Source organism: Drosophila miranda, chromosome XR (assembly GCF_003369915.1).
Source record: "Drosophila miranda strain MSH22 chromosome XR, D.miranda_PacBio2.1, whole genome shotgun sequence".
Classification (NCBI taxonomy): domain Eukaryota; kingdom Metazoa; phylum Arthropoda; class Insecta; order Diptera; family Drosophilidae; genus Drosophila; species Drosophila miranda.
In genome coordinates this window covers 46210658-46231521 of record NC_046674.1, presented here as the reverse complement: position 1 = coordinate 46231521, position 20864 = coordinate 46210658, and the positions used below count along the sequence as shown (strand labels likewise).

The 20864-nt window shown below is 39.5% G+C and overlaps 4 protein-coding genes and 1 non-coding gene across 18 annotated transcripts in view; 2 read left to right on the top strand and 3 right to left on the bottom strand.

Annotated features, from left to right (window-relative positions):
• LOC117186837 (dynamin) overlaps positions 1-5932 on the bottom strand; it is a 131093-nt gene extending 125161 nt beyond the window's left edge. For 8 of the 12 annotated variants that reach the window (XM_033388140.1, XM_033388137.1, XM_033388134.1 and 5 more), the window contains exons 1-7: positions 5019-5164; positions 3396-3469; positions 2560-3316; positions 2097-2213; positions 1818-2046; positions 1606-1763; positions 1434-1540 (exon numbers count right to left, since the gene is read on the bottom strand). In XM_033388140.1, the coding sequence (XP_033244031.1) occupies positions 1434-1540; positions 1606-1763; positions 1818-2046; positions 2097-2213; positions 2560-3316; positions 3396-3469; positions 5019-5164 (1588 nt within the window). Of the gene's footprint in view, positions 1-1433; positions 1541-1605; positions 1764-1817; positions 2047-2096; positions 2214-2559; positions 3317-3395; positions 3470-5018; positions 5435-5878 lie in introns of those variants that run through there. The other 4 variants (XM_033388135.1, XM_033388144.1, XM_033388145.1 and 1 more) reach the window with 2 other exon arrangements.
• A 156-nt stretch (positions 5933-6088) lies between these two features.
• Positions 6089-7136, top strand: LOC117186841 (60S acidic ribosomal protein P2). 3 transcript variants are annotated; one of them, XR_004471715.1, is made up of 3 exons: positions 6089-6198; positions 6354-6794; positions 7003-7136. XR_004471715.1 is itself a non-coding variant. In XM_033388148.1 (2 exons), the coding sequence occupies exon 2, from the start codon at positions 6355-6357 to the stop codon at positions 6697-6699; it is 345 nt and encodes a 114-aa protein (XP_033244039.1). In that variant the 5' UTR covers positions 6089-6198; position 6354; the 3' UTR covers positions 6700-6799. The 3 variants fall into 3 exon arrangements, 1 of the variants encoding a protein (XP_033244039.1); XR_004471716.1 differs by having other exon boundaries at positions 6998-7136; XM_033388148.1 differs by lacking the exon at positions 7003-7136 and having other exon boundaries at positions 6354-6799.
• On the top strand, positions 6840-6919 carry LOC117186854. Its single transcript, XR_004471727.1, has one exon. It is a non-coding gene; the product is annotated as a small nucleolar RNA Me28S-Am982 (small nucleolar RNA).
• On the bottom strand, positions 7011-8660 carry LOC117186839. The gene has a single exon (XM_033388146.1). It carries the CDS (start codon positions 8471-8473, stop codon positions 7661-7663), a length of 813 nt encoding a protein of 270 aa, XP_033244037.1. The 5' UTR covers positions 8474-8660; the 3' UTR covers positions 7011-7660.
• A 1128-nt stretch (positions 8661-9788) lies between these two features.
• Positions 9789-12226, bottom strand: LOC117186840. The gene is made up of 2 exons (XM_033388147.1): positions 11335-12226; positions 9789-11158 (listed from the first exon to the last, which is right to left on the bottom strand). The coding sequence occupies exons 1-2, from the start codon at positions 11503-11505 to the stop codon at positions 10931-10933; spliced, it is 399 nt and encodes a 132-aa protein (XP_033244038.1). The 5' UTR covers positions 11506-12226; the 3' UTR covers positions 9789-10930.
• Between the last annotated feature and the right edge of the window lie 8638 nt (positions 12227-20864).

The following is a 20864-nucleotide window of genomic DNA, read 5'->3' as shown; positions in this document are numbered from 1 at the left end:
TTCATGCTTCCGCCCGATCTAGAAGGATTCTTTTATAATTCCTCGCCATAAGAAAGGAAGCAAATCTGATGCAAAGAACTATAGAGGTCCAGGTATCCGCTATTCCTAAAATGTTTGACAAAATCTTAACTCCGCACCTGCAACATCTGTGCAAATCACTTATTTCTTGGAAACATTTTTTGGAGTTCACCTTCTTCATTATCAAACGCCTCCTATTTACATCGATTCAATTTCAGACGTTTTTCGGAAAATTGCCTTAAGTAAAGTAAACTAAAGTAATTTCGTTAGAATTGTGTGAGTAAAAATACTTATTTCAGAGAGGAGATATTTAAACCCACTTTATATTTCAGCAAAATCCAAAAAAAATTTGATTTGAATATTGGATAGTGACCATGTTTTAAAAAACAAAGACTGTGGTAAAAAAAAGTTATATTTTTGTCATCGCCATTGTGAATAACACTCTGCAAGTACTTGTGATATCACTCTCAGATTCGGAGATGTTCAAACATACCTTTCATTATGCCAAGGTCGGATAAACAGTCATGGCTCTATCGACTCGGCTATTAATGCTGATCAAAAATATATATACTTTATGGGGTCGGAAACGCTTCCTTCTGGACGTTACAAACATCCATTATCACCACATATTATATGTACCCCTATACTCATTTTGAGTATCGGGTATAAAAACCGCAAAAAATTATCAATTTTGCATTGATAAGTTTAATATTTCCCAATCGGTAAGCTTGAGCTACAAAGTGTTCAGGTCCGTTAAGTGGTTCAGTTAAGTCAAAAAATAAGCACTACCTCTGACCACTAACATAATTCATTAAAAATTGTGAAAGCCCCAAATCTATGTATAAGATAAAGTCGGTTTCGTTCGAAGCGTGAATAAAAAGTTAAATTTTGTTGCCTAGTATTCTTCATGCTTCCGCCCGATCTAGAAGGATTCTTTTATAATTCCTCGCCATAAGAAAGGAAGCAAATCTGATGCAAAGAACTATAGAGGTCCAGGTATCCGCTATTCCTAAAATGTTTGACAAAATCTTAACTCCGCACCTGCAACATCTGTGCAAATCACTTATTTCTTGGAAACATTTTTTGGAGTTCACCTTCTTCATTATCAAACGCCTCCTATTTACATCGATTCAATTTCAGACGTTTTTCGGAAAATTGCCTTAAGTAAAGTAAACTAAAGTAATTTCGTTAGAATTGTGTGAGTAAAAATACTTATTTCAGAGAGGAGATATTTAAACCCACTTTATATTTCAGCAAAATCCAAAAAAAATTTGATTTGAATATTGGATAGTGACCATGTTTTAAAAAACAAAGACTGTGGTAAAAAAAAGTTATATTTTTGTCATCGCCATTGTGAATAACACTCTGCAAGTACTTGTGATATCACTCTCAGATTCGGAGATGTTCAAACATACCTTTCATTATGCCAAGGTTCTGTATCACCATGTGGCCCTTTCTTATAACTTGGTTGCCAAGCTGACGAGTGCCTGTCTTATTTGCGTTTTCAGATTTATTCTGAGCACTGTAAAAAAAAATGTATAAATATTTAAGATATCTAGATTTGTTAAACATATGAGCTTTACGTACTTAGCAAAACCAATGAAGTCCTCGTGATTGGTATTCATGTAAGCTAGCTCAAAATCGATAAGAAGAAGAATTTGCTCTTTGCAACTATGCTCGCGTTGACGTACGTGTGTTGTAATAATGCGTTCTGTTTCCTCACGCAAACGTGGGTACCGACCCATCTGTGTCAAATATTATATCAGTGAGTTTGAAACCATATATATATATAAACTTACTTTAGCGGTGCACATCCGCACGACAACAGAAAGTTCCTGAACAACTAGATCTACGCACTTGATTACCGGTTCCTTTAGCAGTGCTATTTGTCGCTTCACAATAGCCTCAAAAGCCATATCCGGGGTGAACAGACCGACGCGAATACCGTGAATATTGCGAATGGCGAATGAAATCTCTCGCCGCAATTCTTTCTCATCACAGGCCATCTTAACAATCTCGAAGCGTAGACTGTACCGAAAAAAGAGTTATATTTATAATAGTAATTTGGGGACGCTTACCGCTCGTGAAAAATGCGATTGATCTTGGCACCACCAGAGAGCTCGTTTGTGTTGACCAAAGCCGATCCACTGCCTTCAATAGTCCGTTCGAAGTCAGACTGAAGCTGCTGTATCATTCTATATTGACAAGAGAAAGTTCTTCTGTTAATTCATCCCATGAAAGCAGTATTTAATCTACGGGTTTTAAGGGAAAAAAACAGTATCGCGTAATAAAAGAAAGTGTTTCACCGATGACGTTTCATCGATGATATAGGGTGATTTAATACCAATACCCAATATATTTGAGATCCTAATCAAAAAAAGGCAATGTTAAATTCTTTTCTTTCCTTTTTTCTTCATTTTTAAATAATGATATAGAGTGTAAAGGTGCGACTATGTTTTTTAAGATCAAAATTTACGGGTTCTCAACTAAAGACCGATCGTAAAATCGAGTCGTTTATCTTTACAATGATTTTAAACTCACTGTAGCATAGCCTTTGTCTTAATGCTGGCATCGCCTGGCTGGAAGTGCTTGAACTCCTCGACCTCCTTCTCCAGGGTTAGCATCTGCTTCTGCAATTTATCACGCAAGCCAGGTAATGTGTCGCGTATATGATTAGTTAGCTGCTGATTAAGAACTCGCTGTAAGTATGGAGTGCCTAGTCGATCGGCCATGTGACGATATGAGGAGTGGCTTAAAAAAAACTTGCGCTCAGCGGCCAACGCTTGGTGAATGTCTTTGCGCCCCTCTATGTCCTTTTGTGAACGATTAACAACTCCAATATAGCCGCGCCGCAAGGGAAGCAGCTTATTCTCCAGGATATCCCGCGCATCTGTCCCTTCGTCCATGAGATCAAGTTTTGTTATCACACCAATGGTCCGCACACCCTGTGGATCAACCTCTTTGGCCAGCTTAAGAGCATCCGAGTTGGCCAGATCGGTGTTGGCTGGTGTCACGGCCAGTATTAGACATGTCTCTTTGCGAATAAACTGAAATATCATCTGCTTAATTTGCTGCTCAATGTCCACAGGTTGGTCACCGATTGCTACTTTTGTTAAGCCTGGCAAATCAATAAGTGTTAGGTTGAGTACGTGAGGCGAATAAACGCGTAAATTAATGGGAATGTTGGAGATGCCTTTATTACTACCAGTAACACGATCCGTTTCATCCTCAATTTCTTTTCGAATCTCATCAAAATTCAAAAACTTTTTACCCTTACAATGAAGAAATTCTCCATATTCTGATTGAAATCAAGACACCGAAAAAAGGAAGAAACGCATTAAATATTCAATAAGAATTCGATTTTCCAAACTTCTTACCGGTAACTCCGTGGATCAGCTGTAGTATCAAAGGCCTACGAGTAACAATACCGGATCCCCGAGGTAAAAAATCTCTGTGAAAAATATAAAACATTCAGTGATGTGAAGTAGAAACAAATTGTTTTCTCGCAACGTGGGCCGCAGCTTTTTATACCTTTGCATATTGATCTCATGTCAGATTTACATTGGACAATCAAGTTATTAATATACACATGAAACTACAGCGACACAAAAGAAGTATATATTCATGCATGAATATGAGCATGTACTCACTTTTGCTCCCCACTGCATAAGTATGTACATATGTATATGTACATAGTATGTTCATGGTATGTTGTATGTAATAGTATGTAGTTGCAGGAATTTTCACATAGACTCATATGCGCATGCGTAATTCAGAGATGTAACATGTTTCGGTTAACCTATTTTATAGCATGCATGCTCTAGTGTATATATTTTAATGCATATGTAGATACAAAGTAGGTGGGTATATATAAACGTATGTACATATGTATCTCATTTGTAGCCCGTTATATATTTGACATATGTAGGTACATACATATGTCCATACTTAATTGTCATTATAAAACTATTATTTTGTATGTCATTTCTAATTTAAGTATTTATTTGTATGTACAACATTATTAAATGGAAATACAGAAGAACATTGATTTTTCCCAAACACAAGCTTTGGGGCGTGTTGTATGTTATTGTGTTTCTAACTTTTCAGAGAACATGAGAGAGCGCGCAGGTCGATAGATAAGAGTAATTCGGCGCAACTAAAGGGCATACAGGGCTGATGCTAGTGTTATACTGTTTTGGCATTTTCTTTGCCATTAAACGACTCTGAATTATGTCACACAAATTCCATCCAACACACTTGCATCTATTTGTAAGAACGAAAAGAACAACTCACGAAAACAAATAAACAAACAAATAATTATCCTTACGGCTTAATTGGGATTTGGTTGATTCACCGAATGTTCCAAAACGATAAATATATCTACTTATGTACATTTTCATCTCATGCATTTGTATAACTTTACAGTGATTTTATAGTGAGTTTAATAAGTCGAACAACTAACTCTAGGTCTACTTTTGTTTACCATTTTTTACCATTTATTAATACTATAATTCTATTTAATAGTTACATAAATGTGATTTTGCATAATATAATTTTTGAACGCATATATCTTGCCATATGTCTTTTTGATGAACTTTTTGATCGAATACTGCGTTCGGTATATATGTATATTGCGAATACGAATCAATATTCAGGCGTTTTTGACCTTAAAGAAGTGCTTTGGAGATTCATGTATGTACATAAGCAATAAAATTGTATGAATGAACATTTTCACATAACCATCTGTTAATGCAGCCATTATAATCACATGTGTATTTAAACATTCCGGGACCACAAGAATGTGATGGCTGTCAAAAAGCTGCTATAGGATTGATTGATCGGTCACGAGACTTTTAAGATACAGGGAAATTTAATGAGCATCAGACAACATAATATAATAAAGCTTAATCTATCAAGCTGCGCAGATATTGAAAAGTCCAGTACCCAACCTTTTTTGATATTTTTCTTATATACGTGTAAATATGTATATGTTTACTTACTTGCCCACGAAGTTTTCCAGCACGGAACTCTTTCCTGCCGATTGGCCACCAACAACGGCTATCTGAGGCAAATCTAATTGCATGTGAACGCCGAGCGATGTGAACGCATCTTGCAGCTTGTTAACAATAGGTATCAAGTTGTCCATAGTGAAAAGAGTGGGGTATCTTTGATTGTTTATTGGAATCGGCTTTAATTACGATATAACGTGGTCGCAATTTATAAATTAATAGCTTCTACGTAGCTGCGCAGACTCCTACGTCTGTCTTTATTACCGTTCTCCTCTGTTCTAGACTAGCTGACTCTTGTTGTTTTTAAATATTGATTTAAATGAGATCTGGAATTATCTATTTTTCCACTCACTATATTATACTTTTATTTCACTATAACAGGCACTGCCAGTACTGAAAAATGTAAGCTATTATTAATGAGAGAGAAAACAACTTTTTTAGCATGAATTATTTATGAGCTTAATATTGTTCTTGGAATATTTGGACAATACACAGCCATTAATCCTCACGTAAAAATGACACGTTAACTCGTTAACACGATTGTAAAGGTAGTCTTTTAGCTTGATAATGAAAAAAGTAGAAAATTATAAACACGTAAAATTTCAAGATTGAGGCTTAAGCTTAAATTTGAATACACATTTATAAAAATTTATTTGCACATGTATGTACATGTAATTTTATCACAAGAAAAAAAACCTCAGTGGAAGTGCAAGCTAAAAGTAATAAGCGATAAAGTAGAAATCGCAAATGGTTTGAAACAATTCTGAGCAAACAAATATTTATTGGGTATAACATATTGGATTTTTGCACATAAACCATAAAAATGAATTGAATAACATAAAATTCTTTACGAATTGATGACCGTCGCCCAAGCCGTTCAATGATTTTTTTTCAACTAAAATAAGGGATGCAAAAAGTAATTATCAACTACATATATTTCTATGGAATTATCGAAAATACCACTCTGATGCATACAAAACACCACCTACATATCAGCTGCAGAGCAGTGGTGTATTTAGATTACCTGACTCGATATCTGTCAATTTTAACAATCGGAAGTGACTTGCTCGAGCTATGTGACAGCAAAGTTCTTTTCGATTGAAAACTTGAAGACCACAGTTGTGTTTTTCCTTGCATTTCACGTTTCGTGTCAAAATCTGAAGACTTAAAAGTAAGTAAAGAAATTTTTGTTACAAAAGAAGTAGAAAATAAATCGCAAACTTTTGAATTAATAATCAAATCAGAAGCCCACTCGATGTTTGCGGATTATTTGGATTTAACATTTTGACGCAAATTGAATTTAATACTTATATTTTCTATTTGAAGCATGCGTTACGTGGCTGCATACTTGTTGGCTGTTATCGGCGGAAAGGAAGCCCCCGCTAATGCAGACCTTGAGAAAATTCTCAGCTCTGTCGGTATTGAGGTGGATACTGAACGTCTTTCAAAGGTGATTAAGGAACTCGATGGCAAAAGTATTGAAGATCTGATCAAGGAAGGACGTGACAAGCTGTCTTCGATGCCAGTCGGCGGCGGGGCTGTATCTGCTGCTCCGTCCGCTGGCACTCCAGCAGCTCCAGCTGGTGGGGACAAAAAAGAAGCTAGCAAAGATGAGAAGAAGGAAGATTCCGAGTCTGAGGATGACGACATGGGTTTCGCTCTCTTCGAGTAAACCGACATTGTTGGCATTCTCATGAAAAGTCGTATATAAAGCAAAACACGTACAATATCATGAGGTTATATCACAAAAAATAAAAATGCGTTGCGGTACGTATATTAATTTATTTTTTGTTTTGTTAAGCTGGCTGTAAATAGGTGTGATGAACCATAAACTTCACCATCTTTCGACTGAAAAAACCATTGATGCTTGACAAGTTTTCACTGATCATATGCCGCCACTTTCAACAGTTTTATTGCTAAAAACTACTTGTTTTACACTGTTCTTAAACCCATTTTTTTCTTTGTTTCAGAGCAGTCGCCATCTGAAATAAAGGTTTACTTTGCAGCTCGCGATTAAAAAATGTATTTCATAGCCCAGAAACATTTTGAATAGCTCAATCATTTCATCCTTTATTTCCGTGAAATAAAATCTGAAGTGTTAAAACTTTATATACAAAACAACGTGTTTTTTTTTATTTTTCTAGCTTTTAAAGTGGGTTAAATAGTAAGATGTAAAGTTATGTATGTTCTGTAATGTATATGTACATAATATTAAAATCTATGCGATATATTAATTAATGTTAAGAACTCTTGTTGAATTTTGTATTAATTTGATTGGGATTTAACCCGTACATATAAGTACGAAGACACTATTTGCCCAATATTTGATTTCTTAAAACGGAAAATATCTAGATATTTGCTAATGTCGATATAGAGCTTTTCAAAGCGGATATATGTATATGGCGAAAGACGGCATTTAGTAATAACAGTATGCTAATGTATACTCTACATAGAAGAACATGTATATGGAATATTGACAGCCCCATAAATTCGATGTCCGTTATTTTTATCCAGTCAATTGATTTATTTATTGATAACAAATTGAAAAAAATTAATAAACAATTAATAATACAAAAAAATTAATGATGCACTTCGCCCTTGAAAGAACATGTACATGCAGCGTTTTGTGCGTATTAATATTGAAGATGATCTACCCAGGCTTCTTTAAGCTTGCGTATTTTGCATATGATCTTGTCAACAATACGGGTATGGTTAAGCTCAAGAACATTTTGGCGCATTTTGGGCCAAGGCATGTACGTTGATAAAACTTTCTGTCTCTCCGAATAGTCCATACACTTTTTTGTTAATAAGTGTGTATTTAAGTTTAGATTTGAGAGGATACCGCACAGTTGATAAAGATTGTTAGCCGTCTTGTCGCGAACAAATTTTATACGGGGCATTTTACCCATAAGACGCAGTTGTGTGAGCTCATGTTGGAGTTGACTGCTATAGCGCCACAGCTCTGTTTCGAGAGCACCTCCTTCATTCTCATCTGTGCGGCCCAGCCAATATACATTAATATGGGAGAAGTCGCTTGAAATCTTCACACGGGTAACATGCAGACCTAGTCCTACAATCGATTGGACTGCCGCTCCAGTGGATAACATGTCTGTGATTTTTGTCATGAACAACTTGTTTAACACGGATATACGACGGGTGTTGTGCTTTTTGGTATACGGGGAAAACTTTCCAAATGAAGAGCCTTGAAAAACAAAGCTCGGTTGCTGAATACCGCTACAGCTGACAGCATTATTATTCTCCAACGGATACCAGCGCTTCTTACTGCCCGTCAAGCGATTTCCGAAAAATTTTTCTAGAATTTTGCTCTGGCGTATCACATTATCGGAGTGTGTGTAGGTGACTTTAGTTCGCATACATGGACATTGAATCAGAGTTAAGACTCTTGCGATGGCCTTTTGTGGCGGTAAATAAAATGAGTGTAACATTTAAAATGTTATTTATTTCTTGCTTTGCTAAGTTTTAATCTTGAAAAACCGTATTATCTACATATAAATACACTGTATCTATATAATACGTAAGCAAAGTATATACTTCACAATGAGCGGTGAAACCAATATATCGTAAGTAATAAAATATAAATGCAATACAATAAATTGTATACGGTACTCCCGTGAGTTTTTATAAGCTCACACTGACGACCATCCACCATCCATTTCGGGGATGGTCCGTAAGGTATTGCTGTTCCGAACATTTCCCAGTTATTCCATCATCCATCTGGGATGTTCCTGTAAGGCACGTTTCTATGCGATATTTAGCCGATGGTTTTCAAATACTACTATACTAAAAAACAATGATACAAAATAGGTCGCTCCTAGACATTTTTCAAATCGTTCAAGACTAAAACGACTAAAAAAAAAAAAAAAAAAATAGCAAACACGATACAAAATGGAGGAACCAGAAATTGGTGGTAATAAGTACACATGAATGTATATGCTTTTTTTTATGATTATTAGTTTGCAGCCATTATACAGAATAAATGGAAAATCTCGCTCTAAACATTTGGAATAATAGTGCTGCGGATTTATGGGGGTCCTGAAATAACTCCTCTAATGTCGACCAGGACAGATAGAACTGCAGCTCTAGTATTATTTCTGCAACCAAGGCGCCGCACTAAAGCGGACTTATTTGCAAAATCTTCTGGAGATTAAAGGATGAGCACCAAAAAACAAAGCGAGAGATACACCACCAAATTGCTAGCAGCCAACCCAACTTCCAATCAGAGCTGCTGCAATTTTTAAGGGAGTCCAAAGAGTAACGTTTATTGTACATATATGGATTGCTTTATTATAGCCAATAACATAGCCAATTTAATAATTTACAATTGTTTACATTGCCCCAATTGAAGTGTGGGAATCGAGGTTTCACATCTGTCAAAAACTTCCACCACTCCCCCGGGATGTGCTCAGTGTTCAGTGTAAGGGTTGCATTTGAAAACTATCAACCAAACATCGCATAGAAACCTGCGGTTAATAGCCTTTCCAACACAACACATCTAAAGGGAACGGTGGGATTTTTTGACAGATGCGAAACCTATAACAGAACAGCCGGATCGGAGCAACACTTCTGCTGATTTTAAACAGTCGGTGGAAAGGATTATATAAGCCATTACAAAATTGCCTAAGCCGTACGAAAAAAACAAATTTTTAAAACATTGTTATCTTTCTGTACATACACTGTACACACATACCTTAGTGCTTTTGTTGTTGTATTTTTGTTCATTTTGTCACAAAAAATGTATACTTTTTCGCATTTAATATCTTTTATTCGTCTATGTGAATTATTCTGAGTTGCATGTGAAAACCATCGGCTAAATATCGCATAGAGCTAACCGGTCAAACTTCGGAATGGCCTAACCTTACGGACCATTCCAGAAATGGATGGTGGATGGTCGCCTGTGGGAATAAGCTATAAATAACATCCCATATGGATCGTGGAATAATTAGGAAACGTAAATACAAACGTTACAAAAGATGGTGCAGGGGTATTAAATATTAGAGGGGCTAAAAAACTTGTACCGCTTCAGTTTTAACTTTTCACCGCTGCCTTCCTTCATGTTCTTCTTCTTCCTGTTAATGTTTGTGCTATTGGGTACATTTTAGGTATTTAGGAATATTTTTTACTGCCACTGCGGTTTCTGCCGTAACATTCCCTCTTTCACAAACTTCGTCGCTTGTCGTGATGTGTGCCAAGCTTCTGGTTACGTCTTGGTCCATGGTTCGATTCGTTGTCTTCACTTCTAACTTGGCTTAACTATTGGCTGACTTAGCAGTCTAGATGCAGTGCGGTTCACCGCGCTGCGACCGATCCCGTCCTTGGCTACTTGAAGGTAACTGCACCTTGAGGCTTGTTTCGTCTGCTAGAACCACGACGTCTCCGAGTTGGATGGGGTTAGTTGGAGGTCCATGCCACTTGGTTCGTGGCGTAAGGCACGGTAGGTATTCCTTCAGCCATCGTTTTCTGAAGCTGTCCACGATCTGCCCTGCAATGCGAAAACTCTTACCAAGCATAACTCTTATTGCGCTGCTGTCGCCCTTTGTATTCGGCTAGTATAGATTTCACCGATCTAATCATCCTTTCCCACGCACCTCTCATATGGGGTCCTCCTGGGGGTATGAAGGATCATTCTATTTGAGGGTACTTGGTTTCCAGTTCGTTCGGTAGGACTCTTTCGATTTCTTCTCGTAGTAATCGGCTGGCTCCTCGGAAGTTTGTCCCTTTGTCTGACACGATTCTCTTAGGGACTCCTCGACGGGCTACGAACATTTCAAATGTGAGCATGAATGCGTCTGTTGACTGGGAGTTTGTCAGTTCGATGTGTACTGCTCGCACGGTGAGGCACGTGAATAGTACCCCCCATTGTTGCTCGCGTCATCTTCCTACGTTTACTTCCAGTGGTCCAAATTAGTCGATACCTCTGTTTGTGAATGGCAATTCGTTGATTGCCAGCCTCTCTGGTGGTAGCTTCCCATCTCCGGTGCCTCTGGAAGCCCTCCTTTATTGCGACATCTTTGGCAGGTTTTCGCTATGTCGCGAACTCCTGCTCGCAGTCCTGATATGTGGTACAATTGTCTCATCTCGTTGTCGACGATCTCAGTAAGCTGATGCTGAAACTTCCGATGAAAATAATCAATAATAAGATTAGTGACGTTATGACCGCCGGGTAGAATTACAGGCCGTTTCAGGTTCCTTGTTGTGCCGATCGACTTATCTATGCGGCCGCGTATTCTCGGCACACCTGTTTCATCGAGATACGCGATAATTTGTAGATCAAACTATTCTTACTCACGATGCTTCCTTGTCGTAGAAGAGCCATTTCTTCAGAGTAAGCCTCTTCTTGGACCATCCGGTATATAACGATGTTGACATCTTCCATGTTGCAAAAGATTACTCGAGTTGAGCTGTGCAGTTGGCTAGTATTCTTCTTCATCAAATAGGAACCGGAGGACCGGGGAACCATCTCGCGTCTGGTTGGAAACTCGATTCTTTGGTGCACTTTGCTCCATCATCTGCTACGTTCAGAGCGGATGGAACCCATGTCCACTCTGATAAGTCCGAGTTTTCCAGGATCTCTCGTTTTCGGAGCGCAACGAGCTGATGGTACTTTCGAGCGTCTGAACATATCCAATACCGCACGTCTTGTCGCGGATAAATTTTATACGGGGTATTTTACCCATAAGACGCAGTTGTGTGAGCTCATGTTGGCGTTGACTGCTATAGTGCCACAGCTCTGTTTCGGGAGCACCTCCTTCTTTCTCATCTGTGCGGCCCAGCCAATATACATTAATATGGGAGAAGTCGCTTGAAATCTTCACACGGGTAACATGCAGGCCTAGTCCTACAATCGATTGGACTGCCGCTCCAGTGGATAACATGTCTGTGATTTTTGTCATGAACAACTTGTTTAACACGGATATACGACGGGTGTTGTGCTTTTTGGTATACGGGGAAAACTTTCCAAATGAAGAGCCTTGAAAAACAAAGCTCGGTTGCTGAATACCGCTACAGCTGACAGCATTATTATTCTCCAAGGGATACCAGCGCTTCTTACTGCCCGTCAAGCGATTTCCAAAAAATTTTTCTAGAATTTTGCTCTGGCGTATCACATTATCGGAGTGTGTGTAGGTGACTTTAGTTCGCATACATGGACATTGAATCAGAGTTAAGACTCTTGCGATGGCCTTTTGTGGCGGTAATACAATAAATTGTATACGGTACTCCCGTGAGTTTTTATAAGCTCACACTGACGACCATCCACCATCCATTTCGGGGATGGTCCGTAAGGTATTGCTGTTCCGAACATTTCCCAGTTATTCCATCATCCATCTGGGATGTTCCTGTAAGGCACGTTTCTATGCGATATTTAGCCGATGGTTTTCAAATACTACTATACTAAAAAACAATGATACAAAATAGGTCGCTCCTAGACATTTTTCAAATCGTTCAAGACTAAAACGACTAAAAAAAAAAAAAAAAAAATAGCAAACACGATACAAAATGGAGGAACCAGAAATTGGTGGTAATAAGTACACATGAATGTATATGCTTTTTTTTATGATTATTAGTTTGCAGCCATTATACAGAATAAATGGAAAATCTCGCTCTAAACATTTGGAATAATAGTGCTGCGGATTTATGGGGGTCCTGAAATAACTCCTTTAATGTCGACCAGGACAGATAGAACTGCAGCTCTAGTATTATTTCTGCAACCAAGGCACCGCACTAAAGCGGACTTATTTGCAAAATCTTCTGGAGATTAAAGGATGAGCACCAAAAAACAAAGCGAGAGATACACCACCAAATTGCTAGCAGCCAACCCAACTTCCAATCAGAGCTGCTGCAATTTTTAAGGGAGTCCAAAGAGTAACGTTTATTGTACATATATGGATTGCTTTATTATAGCCAATAACATAGCCAATTTAATAATTTACAATTGTTTACATTTCCCAAATTGAAGTGTGGGAATCGAGGTTTCACATCTGTCAAAAACTTCCACCACTCCCCCGGGATGTGCTCAGTGTTCAGTGTAAGGGTTGCATTTGAAAACTATCAACCAAACATCGCATAGAAACCTGCGGTTAATAGCCTTTCCAACACAACACATCTAAAGGGAACGGTGGGATTTTTTGACAGATGCGAAACCTATAACAGAACAGCCGGATCGGAGAAACACTTCTGCTGATTTTAAACAGTCGGTGGAAAGTATTATATAAGCCATTACAAAATTACCTAAGCCGTACGAAAACATTGTTATCTTTCTGTACATACACTGTACACACATAACTTAGTGCTTTTGTTGTTGTATTTTTGTTCATTTTGTCACAAACAATTTATACTTTTTCGCATTTAATATCTTTTATTCGTCTATGTGAATTATTCTGAGTTGCATGTGAAAACCATCGGCTAAATATCGCATAGAGCTAACCAGTCAAACTTTGGAACGGCCTAACCTTACGGACCATTCCAGAAATGGATGGTGGATGGTCGCCTGTGGGAATAAGCTATAAATAACATCCCATATGGATCGTGGAATAATTAGGAAACGTAAATACAAACGTTACAAAAGATGGTGCAGGGGTATTAAATATTAGAGGGGCTAAAAAACTTGTACCGCTTCAGTTTTAACTTTTCACCGCTGCCTTCCTTCATGTTCTTCTTCTTCCTGTTAATGTTTGTGCTATTGGGTACATTTTAGGTATTTAGGAATATTTTTTACTGCCACTGCGGTTTCTGCCGTAACATTCCCTCTTTCACAAACTTCGTCGCTTGTCGTGATGTGTGCCAAGCTTCTGGTTACGTCTTGGTCCATGGTTGGATTCGTTGTCTTCACTTCTAACTTGGCTTAACTATTGGCTGACTTAGCAGTCTAGATGCAGTGCGGTTCACCGCGCTGCGAGCGATCCCGTCCTTGGCTACTTGAAGGTAACTGCACCTTGAGGCTTGTTTCGTCTGCTAGAACCACGACGTCTCCGAGTTGGATGGGGTTAGTTGGAGGTCCATGCCACTTGGTTCGTGGCGTAAGGCACGGTAGGTATTCCTTCAGCCATCGTTTTCTGAAGCTGTCCACGATCTGCCCTGCAATGCGAAAACTCTTACCAAGCATAACTCTTATTGCGCTGCTGTCGCCCTTTGTATTCGGCTAGTATAGATTTCACCGATCTAATCATCCTTTCCCACGCACCTCTCATATGGGGTCCTCCTGGGGGTATGAAGGATCATTCTATTTGAGGGTACTTGGTTTCCAGTTCGTTCGGTAGGACTCTTTCGATTTCTTCTCGTAGTAATCGGCTGGCTCCTCGGAAGTTTGTCCCTTTGTCTGACACGATTCTCTTAGGGACTCCTCGACGGGCTACGAACATTTCAAATGTGAGCATGAATGCGTCTGTTGACTGGGAGTTTGTCAGTTCGATGTGTACTGCTCGCACGGTGAGGCACGTGAATAGTACCCCCCATTGTTGCTCGCGTCATCTTCCTACGTTTACTTCCAGTGGTCCAAATTAGTCGACACCTCTGTTTGTGAATGGCAATTCGTTGATTGCCAGCCTCTCTGGTGGTAGCTTCCCATCTCCGGTGCCTCTGGAAGCCCTCCTTTATTGCGACATCTTTGGCAGGTTTTCGCTATGTCGCGAACTCCTGCTCGCAGTCCTGATATGTGGTACAATTGTCTCATCTCGTTGTCGACGATCTCAGTAAGCTGATGCTGAAACTTCCGATGAAAATAATCAATAATAAGATTAGTGACGTTATGACCGCCGGGTAGAATTACAGGCCGTTTCAGGTTCCTTGTTGTGCCGATCGACTTATCTATGCGGCCGCGTATTCTCGGCACACCTGTCTCATCGAGATACGCGATAATCTGTAGATCAAACTTTTCTTACTCACGATGCTTCCTTGTCGTAGAAGAGCCATTTCTTCAGAGTAAGCCTCTTCTTGGACCATCCGGTATATAACGATGTTGACATCTTCCATGTTGCAAAAGATTACTCGAGTTGAGCTGTGCAGTTGGCTAGTATTCTTCTTCATCAAATAGGAACCGGAGGACCGGGGAACCCTCTCGCGTCTGGCTGGAAACTCGATTCTTTGGTGCACTTTGCTCCATCATCTGCTACGTTCAGAGCGGATGGAACCCATGTCCACTCTGATAAGTCCGAGTTTTCCAGGATCTCTCGTTTTCGGAGCGCAACGAGCTGATGGTACTTTCGAGCGTCTGAACATATCCAATACCGCACGTCTTGTCGCGGATAAATTTTATACGGGATATTTTACCTATAAGACGCAGTTGTGTGAGCTCATGTTGGCGTTGACTGCTATAGTGCCACAGCTCTGTTTCGGGAGCACCTCCTTCTTTCTCATCTGTGCGGCCCAGCCAATATACATTAATATGGGAGAAGTCGCTTGAAATCTTCACACGGGTAACATGCAGGCCTAGTCCTACAATCGATTGGACTGCCGCTCCAGTGGATAACATGTCTGTGATTTTTGTCATGAAAGACTTGTTTAACACGGATATACGACGGGTGTTGTGCTTTTTGGTATATGGGGAAAACTTTCCAAATGAAGAGCCTTGAAATACAAAGCTCGGTTGCTGAATACTGCTACAGCTGACAACATTATTATTCTCCAAGGGATACCAGCGCTTCTTACTGCCCGTCAAGCGATTTCCAAAAAATTTTTCTAGAATTTTTCTCTGGCGTATCACATTATCAGAGTGTTTGTAGGTGACTTTAGTTCGCATACACGGACGTTGAATCTGAGTTAAGACTCTTGCGATGGGATTTTGTGGCGGTAAATAAAATGCAACCCTTCAAAACAATGATACAAAATAGTTCGCTCTTAGACATATTTCAAATCGTTCAAGACTAAAACGACTAAACAAAAAAAAAAAAAATATAGCAAACACGATACAAAATGGAGGAACCCGAAATGGGTGGTAATAAGTACACATGAATGTATTTGCTTTTTATGATTAGTAGTTTGCAGCCATTATATAAAAAAAACAATACACGCATGTCGAAATGGACTGCATAAATGGAAAATCTCGCTCTAAACATTTGGAATAATAGTGCTGCGGATTTAATGTCGACCAGGACAGATAGAACTGCAGCTCTAGTATTATTTCTGCAACCAAGGCGCCGCACTAAAGCGGACTTATTTGCAAAATCTTCTGGAGATTAAAGGATGAGCACCAAAAAACAAAGCGAGAGATACACCACCAAATTGCTAGCAGCCAAACCAACTTCCAATCAGAGCTGCTGCAATTTTAAAGGGAGTCCAAAGAGTAACGTTTATTGTACATATATGGATTGCTTTATTATAGCCAATAACATAGCCAATTTAATAATTTACAATTGTTTACATTTCCCAAATTGAAGTGTGGGAATCGAGGTTTCACATCTGTCAAAAACTTCCACCACTCCCCCGGGATGTGCTCAGTGTTCAGTGTAAGGGTTGCATTTGAAAACTATCAACCAAACATCGCATAGAAACCTGCGGTTAATAGCCTTTCCAACACAACACATCTAAAGGGAACGGTGGGATTTTTTGACAGATGCGAAACCTATAACAGAACAGCCGGATCGGAGAAACACTTCTGCTGATTTTAAACAGTCGGTGGAAAGTATTATATAAGCCATTACAAAATTACCTAAGCCGTACGAAAACATTGTTATCTTTCTGTACATACACTGTACACACATAACTTAGTGCTTTTGTTGTTGTATTTTTGTTCATTTTGTCACAAACAATTTATACTTTTTCGCATTTAATATCTTTTATTCGTCTATGTGAATTATTCTGAGTTGCATGTGAAAACCATCGGCTAAATATCGCATAGAGCTAACCAGTCAAACTTTGGAACGGCCTAACCTTACGGACCATTCCAGAAATGGATGGTGGATGGTCGCCTGTGGGAATAAGCTATAAATAACATCCCATATGGATCGTGGAATAATTAGGAAACGTAAATACAAACGTTACAAAAGATGGTGCAGGGGTATTAAATATTAGAGGGGCTAAAAAACTTGTACCGCTTCAGTTTTAACTTTTCACCGCTGCCTTCCTTCATGTTCTTCTTCTTCCTGTTAATGTTTGTGCTATTGGGTACATTTTAGGTATTTAGGAATATTTTTTACTGCCACTGCGGTTTCTGCCGTAACATTCCCTCTTTCACAAACTTCGTCGCTTGTCGTGATGTGTGCCAAGCTTCTGGTTACGTCTTGGTCCATGGTTGGATTCGTTGTCTTCACTTCTAACTTGGCTTAACTATTGGCTGACTTAGCAGTCTAGATGCAGTGCGGTTCACCGCGCTGCGAGCGATCCCGTCCTTGGCTACTTGAAGGTAACTGCACCTTGAGGCTTGTTTCGTCTGCTAGAACCACGACGTCTCCGAGTTGGATGGGGTTAGTTGGAGGTCCATGCCACTTGGTTCGTGGCGTAAGGCACGGTAGGTATTCCTTCAGCCATCGTTTTCTGAAGCTGTCCACGATCTGCCCTGCAATGCGAAAACTCTTACCAAGCATAACTCTTATTGCGCTGCTGTCGCCCTTTGTATTCGGCTAGTATAGATTTCACCGATCTAATCATCCTTTCCCACGCACCTCTCATATGGGGTCCTCCTGGGGGTATGAAGGATCATTCTATTTGAGGGTACTTGGTTTCCAGTTCGTTCGGTAGGACTCTTTCGATTTCTTCTCGTAGTAATCGGCTGGCTCCTCGGAAGTTTGTCCCTTTGTCTGACACGATTCTCTTAGGGACTCCTCGACGGGCTACGAACATTTCAAATGTGAGCATGAATGCGTCTGTTGACTGGGAGTTTGTCAGTTCGATGTGTACTGCTCGCACGGTGAGGCACGTGAATAGTACCCCCCATTTTTGCTCGCGTCATCTTCCTACGTTTACTTCCAGTGGTCCAAATTAGTCGATACCTCTGTTTGTGAATGGCAATTCGTTGATTGCCAGCCTCTCTGGTGGTAGCTTCCCATCTCCGGTGCCTCTGGAAGCCCTCCTTTATTGCGACATCTTTGGCAGGTTTTCGCTATGTCGCGAACTCCTGCTCGCAGTCCTGATATGTGGTACAATTGTCTCATCTCGTTGTCGACGATCTCAGTAAGCTGATTCTGAAACTTCCGATGAAAATAATCAATAATAAGATTAGTGACGTTATGACCGCCGGGTAGAATTACAGGCCGTTTCAGGTTCCTTGTTGTGCCGATCGACTTATCTATGCGGCCGCGTATTCTCGGCACACCTGTTTCATCGAGATACGCGATAATTTGTAGATCAAACTTTTCTTACTCACGATGCTTCCTTGTCGTAGAAGAGCCATTTCTTCAGAGTAAGCCTCTTCTTGGACCATCCGGTATATAACGATGTTGACATCTTCCATGTTGCAAAAGATTACTCGAGTTGAGCTGTGCAGTTGGCTAGTATTCTTCTTCATCAAATAGGAACCGGAGGACCGGGGAACCATCTCGCGTCTGGTTGGAAACTCGATTCTTTGGTGCACTTTGCTCCATCATCTGCTACGTTCAGAGCGGATGGAACCCATGTCCACTCTGATAAGTCCGAGTTTTCCAGGATCTCTCGTTTTCGGAGCGCAACGAGCTGATGGTACTTTCGAGCGTCTGAACATATCCAATACCGCACGTCTTGTCGCGGATAAATTTTATACGGGGTATTTTACCCATAAGACGCAGTTGTGTGAGCTCATGTTGGCGTTGACTGCTATAGTGCCACAGCTCTGTTTCGGGAGCACCTCCTTCTTTCTCATCTGTGCGGCCCAGCCAATATACATTAATATGGGAGAAGTCGCTTGAAATCTTCACACGGGTAACATGCAGGCCTAGTCCTACAATCGATTGGACTGCCGCTCCAGTGGATAACATGTCTGTGATTTTTGTCATGAACAACTTGTTTAACACGGATATACGACGGGTGTTGTGCTTTTTGGTATACGGGGAAAACTTTCCAAATGAAGAGCCTTGAAAAACAAAGCTCGGTTGCTGAATACCGCTACAGCTGACAGCATTATTATTCTCCAAGGAATACCAGCGGTTCTTACTGCCCGTCAAGCGATTTCCAAAAAATTTTTCTAGAATTTTGCTCTGGCGTATCACATTATCGGAGTGTGTGTAGGTGACTTTAGTTCGCATACATGGACATTGAATCAGAGTTAAGACTCTTGCGATGGCCTTTTGTGGCGGTAAATAAAATGAGTGTAACATTTAAAATGTTATTTATTTCTTGCTTTGCTAAGTTTTAATCTTGAAAAACCGTATTATCTACATATAAATACACTGTATCTATATAATACGTAAGCAAAGTATATACTTCACAATGAGCGGTGAAACCAATATATCGTAAGTAATAAAATATAAATGCAATACAATAAATTGTATACGGTACTCCCGTGAGTTTTTATAAGCTCACACTGACGACCATCCATCATCCATTTCGGGGATGGTCCGTAAGGTATTGCTGTTCCGAACATTTCCCAGTTATTCCATCATCCATCTGGGATGTTCCTGTAAGGCACGTTTCTATGCGATATTTAGCCGATGGTTTTCAAATACTACTATACTAAAAAACAATGATACAAAATAGGTCGCTCCTAGACATTTTTCAAATCGTTCAAGACTAAAACGACTAAAAAAAAAAAAAAAAAAAATAGCAAACACGATACAAAATGGAGGAACCAGAAATTGGTGGTAATAAGTACACATGAATGTATATGCTTTTTTTTATGATTATTAGTTTGCAGCCATTATACAGAATAAATGGAAAATCTCGCTCTAAACATTTGGAATAATAGTGCTGCGGATTTATGGGGGTCCTGAAATAACTCCTTTAATGTCGACCAGGACAGATAGAACTGCAGCTCTAGTATTATTTCTGCAACCAAGGCGCCGCACTAAAGCGGACTTATTTGCAAAATCTTCTGGAGATTAAAGGATGAGCACCAAAAAAACAAAGCGAGAGATACACCACCAAATTGCTAGCAGCCAACCCAACTTCCAATCAGAGCTGCTGCAATTTTTAAGGGAGTCCAAAGAGTAACGTTTATTGTACATATATGGATTGCTTTATTATAGCCAATAACATAGCCAATTTAATAATTTACAATTGTTTACATTTCCCAAATTGAAGTGTGGGAATCGAGGTTTCACATCTGTCAAAAACTTCCACCACTCCCCCGGGATGTGCTCAGTGTTCAGTGTAAGGGTTGCATTTGAAAACTATCAACCAAACATCGCATAGAAACCTGCGGTTAAGAGCCCTTCCAACACAACACATCTAAAGGGAACGGTGGGATTTTTTGACAGATGCGAAACCTATAACAGAACAGCCGGATCGGAGCAACACTTCTGCTGATTTTAAACAGTCGGTGGAAAGGATTATATAAGCCATTACAAAATTGCCTAAGCCGTACGAAAAAAACAAATTTTTAAAACATTGTTATCTGTCTGTACATACACTGTACACACATACCTTAGTGCTTTTGTTGTTGTATTTTTGTTCATTTTGTCACAAAAAATGTATACTTTTTCGCATTTAATATCTTTTATTCGTCTATGTGAATTATTCTGAGTTGCATGTGAAAACCATCGGCTAAATATCGCATAGAGCTAACCGGTCAAACTTCGGAATGGCCTAACCTTACGGACCATTCCAGAAATGGATGGTGGATGGTCGCCTGTGGGAATAAGCTATAAATAACATCCCATATGGTTCGTGGAATAATTAGGAAACGTTACGGACCTATCTTCCAAAATATATAGCAATTGTGGGGGAAACCTGTAGAGGTTGCCTTGTCTATAAAGA

Excerpts from the sequence above, each read along its gene's own strand:
- LOC117186841 (XM_033388148.1), top strand. The coding sequence starts at position 6,355 with ATGCGTTACGTGGCTGCATACTTGTTGGCTGTTATCGGCGGAAAGGAA.
- LOC117186839 (XM_033388146.1), bottom strand. The coding sequence starts at position 8,473 with ATGTTACACTCATTTTATTTACCGCCACAAAAGGCCATCGCAAGAGTC.
- LOC117186840 (XM_033388147.1), bottom strand. The coding sequence starts at position 11,505 with ATGGTTCCCCGGTCCTCCGGTTCCTATTTGATGAAGAAGAATACTAGC. Across the intron at positions 11,159-11,334 it reads TTCTACGACAAGGAAGCATC|TTTCAGCATCAGCTTACTGA; the intron begins GTGAGTAAGAAT and ends TTTCATCGGAAG.